Source organism: Melanerpes formicivorus, unplaced genomic scaffold, assembly GCF_026170545.1.
Source record: "Melanerpes formicivorus ecotype bairdi unplaced genomic scaffold, bMelFor1.0.p_v2 SCAF_26, whole genome shotgun sequence".
Taxonomy (NCBI): Eukaryota; Metazoa; Chordata; class Aves; order Piciformes; family Picidae; genus Melanerpes; species Melanerpes formicivorus.
In genome coordinates, this window is record NW_027142378.1 from 9855085 (window position 1) to 9863065 (window position 7981).

General features: G+C 49.8%; 1 protein-coding gene across 3 annotated transcripts in view; it reads left to right on the forward strand.

Annotated features, from left to right (window-relative positions):
• The window catches only part of STUM (stum, mechanosensory transduction mediator homolog), a 54110-nt gene extending 46437 nt beyond the window's left edge, over positions 1 to 7673 (forward strand). For all 3 annotated transcript variants that reach the window (XM_068153588.1, XM_068153587.1, XM_068153586.1), the window contains one exon: positions 4914 to 7673. Coding sequence is in view for 1 of the 3 variants with exons in the window: in XM_068153586.1 (XP_068009687.1) it covers positions 4914 to 4972 (59 nt within the window). In the remaining 2 variants the exon portion in view is untranslated. The remainder of the gene's footprint in view (positions 1 to 4913) is intronic.
• The last annotated feature ends 308 nt before the right edge of the window (positions 7674 to 7981 follow it).

Consider the following 7981-nt stretch of genomic DNA (forward strand, 5'->3'; position numbering starts at 1 on the left):
GTCTGTGATCTCCCCAGGGAGCAGATGGGGTATGAAGCTCCTTTAGTGTTTACACCACCAAGAATCAGTTATTTTGGTTGGAAAAGACCTCTAAGGCCCTTAAGTCCAACTGTCAACCTAACACCACCATGGCCATTCAACCACATCCCACAGTGCCACGGCCACACATTTCTTGAACGCCTCCAGGGATGGTGACTCCACCACTTCCCTGGGCAGCCTGTTCCAATGCCTGACCACTCCTGCAGAAAAGAAGTTTTTCCTAATCTCCAACTGTGAACTAGAAAAAGCTTTGGGCTACCTAAACAGGAGAAAGGGGCAGAGAGCCAGGAACCTTGAGAGCACCAGCCTCCACCGCAAGCTGGGAGGCTGCTGGCCCAAGCACTTCCCCCATTCTCAGCAGCCTTCATCAGTAGAGCATATGGAACCCATACAGTAAGGATGAACCTTTGTAACACTCATATTTTACCAAGCCAGACTTTGGCCAGAGCAGACCTTCTCTCTGAGCATGTAAATATACTGCCTGGAGTTTGAGTGTGGTGTGACAGCCAAAGTGCTCAGCTAAACACCTGCAAAACTGCAGAGCCCATGTCCTGCAGTGTCTAGAGGAGACATGTTTAACCTGGCTCTCTGGCACATGGTTAGCAAGAGGAGGGGAAACAAATTAACATGAAATGGAGTTGGAGAAGACCCTTCAGATTAAATTTAAGCTGTATTTGACAGGTCCTGGCCAAATACCTGAAAATGATAGACATCACTATCCCTGCTGTACAGCTGAGTAACACAGGTTAAATGACCAGGCTCCAAAGAGAACCCATGGCAGAACCCATGGCAGAACCACAGGAATAACTCAGGCTGCATTTCTCTTGCCTCACAGTGCTGTGGTGGCCAGCCAGACATGGACATTTAGTAACCACCTTATATGCAAATCAAGGTGCTGAGCTCAGCTCAGAAATCAAACACAACTATAAAGACCTCTAGGATCATTAAATCCCACCTTCAGCCCAACACTTCCATGACCATCAGGCTGTGTCCCAGAGTGTCACATATATTTGTCAAAGACCTCCAAGGACAGTGACTCCACCACCTCCCTGGGCAGTCAGTTCCAGTGCCTGACCACTCTTGCAGGAAAGAAATTCCTCCTAATATCCAATCTAAACCTCCTCTGGTGTAGCTTCAGGCCATTACCTTATCCTGTTGTTAGTTACTTGGAAGAAGAGGCCAGCACCAGCCTCACTCCAGCCTCCTTTCAGGCAGCTGTAGAAAGCAGTGAAGGCTCCTCTCAGCCTCTTCTTCAGGCTAAACAATCCCTCTCCTCATGAGACATGCTTTCCAAACCCCTCACCAGCTTTGCTGCCCTTCTCTGGACATGCTCCAGCATCTCAATGTCTTTCTTTTAGTGAGGGGCCCAAATCTGAACCCAGTACTCAAGGTGTGGCATCACCAGTGCTGAGTACAGGGGCAGGATTGCTTCCTACACCAGCTGCACACTATTGCTGACACAGATAACACAGAGCCATAACAGAGTGAAGACAGGGAAGCCTCTCATTTGTAATTTTTGAGGAAGAGAAGTGAAAAAACATCAACTCTTAGAAAGGCACAAGACAACACAAACAGCAGTGAAGAGGGTTTCTTGAGAAGACAAGCACCTGTCAGTCAATCTGAAATCCAAGAGCCATCTGACATCTGTCTTGAAGCCAAGGGATGAGCTCCTCAAGATTACCATTACACAGAATGACACAGAATGGTAGGGGCTGAAAGGGACCTCTGGAGATCAAATCCAACCTCCCTGCCAAGGCAGGTTCACCTCGAGAAGGTCACATAGGATCACATCCAGGTGGGTTTTGAATGTGCCCAGAGATGGGAGACTCCACCACCTTTCTGGGCTGCCTGTTCCAGTGCTCCATCACTCTTAAAGAAGTTCCTCCTCATGTTTTGGCCACAGCAAACACCACAGGGAGTACTGCTCACAATGTTCAAAAATTTCAACTGTACTAACTGTTTATACCAAAAAAGATCAATTAAGAGGGTGGCTTCTTAGTGACCTGTGCTGTAGTGGCTTGCAGGACTGTGTGGATGTTACAGAATTGAGCTTCAGCATTTACTGTTAGAGAAGCTCTGTGTCCTCATTTCCCACCTGGGAAAGTAAAGGGTAAGTAACATTCTGACTAGCAGCAAACAGGGAATGAGTAGCACAGCTGGAAAAGGCCCTCAAAAGCTGCTTCTGTGATCAGTGGGGACTCTTTTTAGTGGTTTGACTAATGATTAAGCCACCCAAACAAGTCACCAGCTCAGCTGTGGCGAGTACAGTCACAAAGAGCAAAGGTGACCCCTTGCATGTGCCAAAACAGAACAGCCAATTCATTCCACTGCAAACTCTAAATCTTGCTTGAGCAGTGAGCTGGTTGCACTGTGGCCTCTGCCAGCATGACTGACAGGTTTCACTAGGCCACCTGGCAGAGGTCTTGAACCACCAAAGCTTTTGGATGCAGAAGCTCTGGAAGAAAAGTAGCAAAGTGTGGCTGAAGAACAACTTGTTCTGGTGCCTGTGAATATCTCAGAATGGATTGGGTTGGAAGGAACCTTAAAAGATACCTAGTTCCAGCCCCCATCTTTTAAATACCTTGAAGGTGTCCATAGGTAAGGACACCTTCCACCAGATCAGGTTGCTCAAGGCCCTGTCCAGCCTGGCTTTGAACAGCTCCTGAGAGGGGACATCCACAGCCTCCCTGGGCAACTTGTTCCAGTGCCTCACCACCCTCAGTGTAAAGAATTTCTTCCTAATCTCCAGTCTGAATCTCCCCTTTTCCAGCTTCAATCCATCCCCCCTCATCCTATTACTACAAGCCCTTGTCAAAAGTCCCTCCCTGGCTTTCTTGTACACCCACTTCAAGTACTGGAAGGCTGCTATAACGTCTCCCCAGAATCTTCAGGCTGAACAGCCCCAACTCTCACAGCCTATCCTCATGGGGGAGGTGCTCCAGCCCTCTCTCATTGTGGCCTCCTTTGGACCCATTCCAACAGTTCCATGTCCTTCTGTTGGGGGCTTCAGAACTGGACAGAGGACTCAGGTGGGGTCTCACAGGAACAGAGTAGAGAGAGAGAGTCCCCTCCCTTGTCCTGCTGGTCACACTGCCTTTGATGCAGCCCAGGATATGGTTTGATTTAAACACTTAATGGACAGCCAGTACAGAAAGTCTCAGTCTGAGGAGGGTTAAAGAAGCTGACATTTCCAGTGGGCACTAAACTGCCAGAAGGCATCTCTGCTGTGGCATCAGATGTCAGACTGGTAGCAGATGCCCCATCCTAGAGAACCAGCACCTGTACAAAAAGTCCCCTGGGAACAACAAGTGATAGGGAATAGCTGTCAGCATCACCAGGGTTTTGCTGGCCTTTTGGGCCACATTTGGTGCTGTCTGTCCAGGTGCTCTTGTGATGACAGAATTGGATTAGCTGGGGAAAGGCTTGTATGGAATCACTGTGCTCCCCAGGACTGCTCCCAAGGGCATCACTTCAGTTAGGTCTGTGTGGAATGTGTTTGTTGCTTGAGGGGTTTGGCACCTGCAGCACCATGCAAGAGAGGTGCAGGATTTGTCATTTGCATTCAGATTTTGCCTTAGAATGTTTTTTCTTACTTTTGACCTATCAACTTGATGAAGCCAAGAAAACAGCCAGTGCACCACTTGGGAGGCTCTGGAATCCATTGACTGGACATCCCAGGCCAAAATGCCTTCATTCTGCCTGTTGTGGATATGTGTTTAATTGATTCTCATTAGCACTCAACAGGTTGTACTAGCAGGGAGCAAGCACCAAATTACATTTTCTCCCAAACTGCCCTGCTGTAATAATAACAATGATAAAAGCCTCTGCTTTTTCCAGTAGTCCTGATTAAAACCAGCACAAGCTCCCACCAGCCCAGAAGTGGACAGCAACAAGCTCTTGGGCAATGGTGAACTGCTGAGCCTGGTTTCAGGGTCCCCTGTGGCAGCCAGTGTGGTACCTGGGGCACTGCATCTAGTTCTGGTGCCCCCAACACCAGAAGGGAATCAAATTGTTGCAGTAAGTCGAGAGGAGGCCACAAAGATGATCAGAGGGCTGGAGCACCTTCCCCACAGGGACAGGCTGTGAGAGTTGGGGCTCTTCAGCCTGGAGAAGAGAAGGCTCCAAGGAGACCTTATAGTGGCCTTCCAGTACCTGAAGAGGACATACAAGAAAGCTGGGGGGGAACTTTTTACAAGTGATAGGACAAGGAGGAACAGACTGAAGCTTGAGGATATTAGGAAGAACTTCTTTACAGTGAGGGTGTTGAGACACTGGAACAGGTTGCCCAGGGAGGTCATGGGTGTCCCCCTCCCTGGAGATAGATGCTCATGGCCAGGCTGGATGAGGCCTTGAGCAACCTGATCTAGTGGAAGCTATTCCTGCCCATGGCAGGGAGGGATGGAACTAGGTGATCTTTAAGATTCCTTCCAACCCAACCCATTCTATGGGTCTGTGAAACCATGGTGCAGTGAGCTCAGAGGATGAGCTGCAGGGCAGGTGACAGGTGGGATTTCAAACTTGAGTGGTCACAAGGCAGAGGTGGGGTGAGGGAAGAGGTCTGCTCAGTCCCATCTTTAATATCACATACACACACACTCCCAACTTGTTTTTAACTCCTCTCAGAGCAGAGCTTTGTGTCAGGGACAGACTGGGCAAAGCCCATCCCCTCTGGGGAGCCTGTGGTGGGGAAGCTGGCAACAAACCAGAGCTGTGTGCAAGGTGCCCACAGTTCATACAGCAGTGAGAAGAACTTCATCAGTGAAGGCACAAACGGTAATTTGGAGCTTCCCACACCCACAAGCCTCAGCCATGCTTGTCATTCTCTTTAGGGCCAAATTATCACCCTGCTTTCTTTTTTTTATGCCTCTTTCCAGAGTGCCACAGAGGGAAACCCCCCCACTCTGTGACACCCACCAACACCAGGGATGGATAACTCACCCCTCTGCTTGTGAGAGCCGTGCCACACCGCTGCTGCAAACAGAGCCCTGCCTCCTCGCTGCTGCACTTGGAGGACACTTGATCTGCTGGAAGGCTCATGGCACCAGGCTATGCCAACAGCATCTGCTTTATAAAAATAGATGTTTTAGATGCAAGTTTTGCAGCTAAAGAGCAACAGTAATGAAGAATAAATGCAATTGCTTCACCCCCTCATCTGCCAGCAACCCAGTATTTACAAAGCAACAACGAACAAAAAAGGGCTTTCAGAGACTCACAGAAACATTCAGGTTGGAAAAGACCCTCAGGATCACCAAGTCCAACCAACAACCCTACTCTATAAGGTTCACCCCTAAACCATATCCCCAAGCACCACATCCAAACAACCTTTAAACACATCCAGGGTTGGTGGCTCAACCACCTCCCTGGGCAGCACATTCCAATGCCTGACCACTCTTGCTGGGTAAAGATTTTTTCCTCGTGTCCAATCCAAACCTACCCAGTTGTAGCTTGAGGCCATTCCCTCTTGTTCTATCACTAATTACCTGTGAGAAGAGACCAGCACCAGCACCCCTTGCTTTGCCTCCTGCTTGTTTTGGGATGCTCCTGCAGTGTTCTCCCAGGCACCCAGCAACAGAACAAGAGGACAGTCTCAAGCTGCACCAGGGGAAGTTTAGGCTCGTGGTGAGGAGAAAGTTCTTCACAGAAAGAGTAATTGGCCACTGAAATGTACTGCCCAAGGAGGGGGTGGAGTCACTGTCCCTGGAGGTTCAAAAAAGGTTTGGATGTGGCACTTGGAGCCATGGTTTAGTTGTCAGGAGGTGTTGGGTATTAGGTACTAGGTTGGACTTCATGATCTCTGAGGTCTTTTCCAGCCTGGTTGATTCTATGATTCACATGCATCCATCCACTCCATCTGGAGTGTACTTTATTACTAGCCAGCCCAAACTGCATCCTTTGAGGCACCACCAGCAGTTCATTGCCATTTAAAGCCCAGAGACAAGAAGAGCTATAAGCTTGGCTAGACCTGGCATTTCTCCCAGTCCAAAGCAGTGGCTTCTCCCACGTGCTGGCTCACCGCAGCATGCTGACACCCCCGTGTTTTGTAGCTGACTTCACGTGCACACACGATGCACTTTTCAGGCAGCACTGCTACTGATCTTCCAAACTGGCACTCAGCATTTCCATCCCCACAGAGGACCAACCCTAGGCAAGTGTGGCACTACCTGAGCCAGGGTGAATCACAGAATGTTAGGAGCTGGAAGGGACCTCAAGAGATCATCCAATTCAACCCCCTGCCAGATCACATGGGAACTTGTCCAGGCAGGTCTTGAATATCTCCAGAGAAGAAGACTCCACAACCCCCCTGGGCAGCCTGTGCCAGGGTTCTGTCACCCTCACAGGGAAATAATTCTTCCTCCTGTTTCCATGTAACTTCCCATGCCTCAACTTCCACCCACTGCCCCTTGTCCTGTCATTGGGCATCACTGAGCAGAGCCTGGCTCCAGCCTCTCGGCACTCAGCCTTTACATCTTTATAGACATGAACGAGGTCACCTCTCAGTCTCCTCCTCCCTAAGCTAAAGAGCCTCAGCTCCCTCAGTCTCTCCTCATAAGGAAGATGTTCCATTCCCTTAATCATTTTTGTGGCTCTCTGCTGGACTCTCTCAAGCAGTTCCCTGAGGTCCTTCTTGAACTGAGGGGCCCAGGACTGGACACAATATCCCAGTGCAGAGTAGAGGAGGAGGAGAACCTCCCTGGACCTACTAACCACAGCCCTTCTAATCCACCCCAGGATACCATTGGCCTTCTTGGCCACAAGAGCACATTGCTGGCTCACGCTCAACCTCCCATCCATTAGGACCCTCAGGTGCTTTTCCCCTTCACTGCTCTCCAGCAGGTCAGTCCCCAACCTATCCTGGTCCATGGGGTTGCTCTTTCCCAGCTGCAAGAGTCTACACTTGCCATTGGTGAACTTCATTAAATTTCTCCCTGCCCAGCTCTCCAGCAAATCCCACAGCAGTCCATCCCATCCACAAGCCAGCCTTCCTTTTGTCATCCATATGCATATCTACAGTCAGGTTAAAACTCAGCCCTGCTCTTGTGCACCACCCCCCAGGCAGTGGGAAGTGACACTGCCACCCCACTTCCACTGAGATACTGCAGTGGGATGTGAAGGCATTGCTTAGACTCCAGGACTGACAAGATCAGAGTAGCTCAATCCATCTTCCAGCAGGCAGGTCAAAGGCCATGACACAGCTGAGTCTGGGATCAAAACAGAGGCTTGCCTCCACCAATCCTCCTTGGAGGTGATGGCAGCACTCTCCCAAATGCCAAGTGATCCCATCCTGAATTCACTACATCCCACTTTCCACCTGCCACACACACAGACACAGGCACTGCTCCACAGGCCAGGAGAGGGGAAAAGTAGTTTGCTGCTGGGTCAGGTCCATGGCCATGCTTGGGTAGATCAGGTTTTTCCACCCTAGGAAGGGGGGAATGGGTGCATGGCCACCTATGCCATTTGCACTCCAGTGGTGAGCCCACCTTTTGTTCTCATGATGCCAAACTGGGGGGTTACAGGTGACCATTTGTATGCCTGTTTATATTGTTGGATTGTGACTTGCTGTGTTTTGATACTGTGGATCTTTTGTGTTTTGTTTGTTTTTTTTAAAGTTAAATATATTCTATTGCTGGACAGCTGGAATGAAACACAGAGTCTCTTTCTGTAGCCTGGAGAAGCCCTCATCAGCCCTGGATTGAGATTGGTCTTCCTCCTCCCACAAGCTGGGTGGTGGAGATCATCCAGGAGACACCAACCCACATCACCTGATGGAGGAGGCAGGGGTCAGGGCACAGCTTTCTCAAGGAATTAACAACCCAGAGGCTTAGAGGGAAGCAGAAGGCTGGTGAGGAACCTTATCTGCACCTCTGAGGTGGGGACAAGAGAGGGGGAAAAGCTACCCTGCCGTTCCCCCGTGCACACAGCTCTCAGCAGTCCTTCTCAC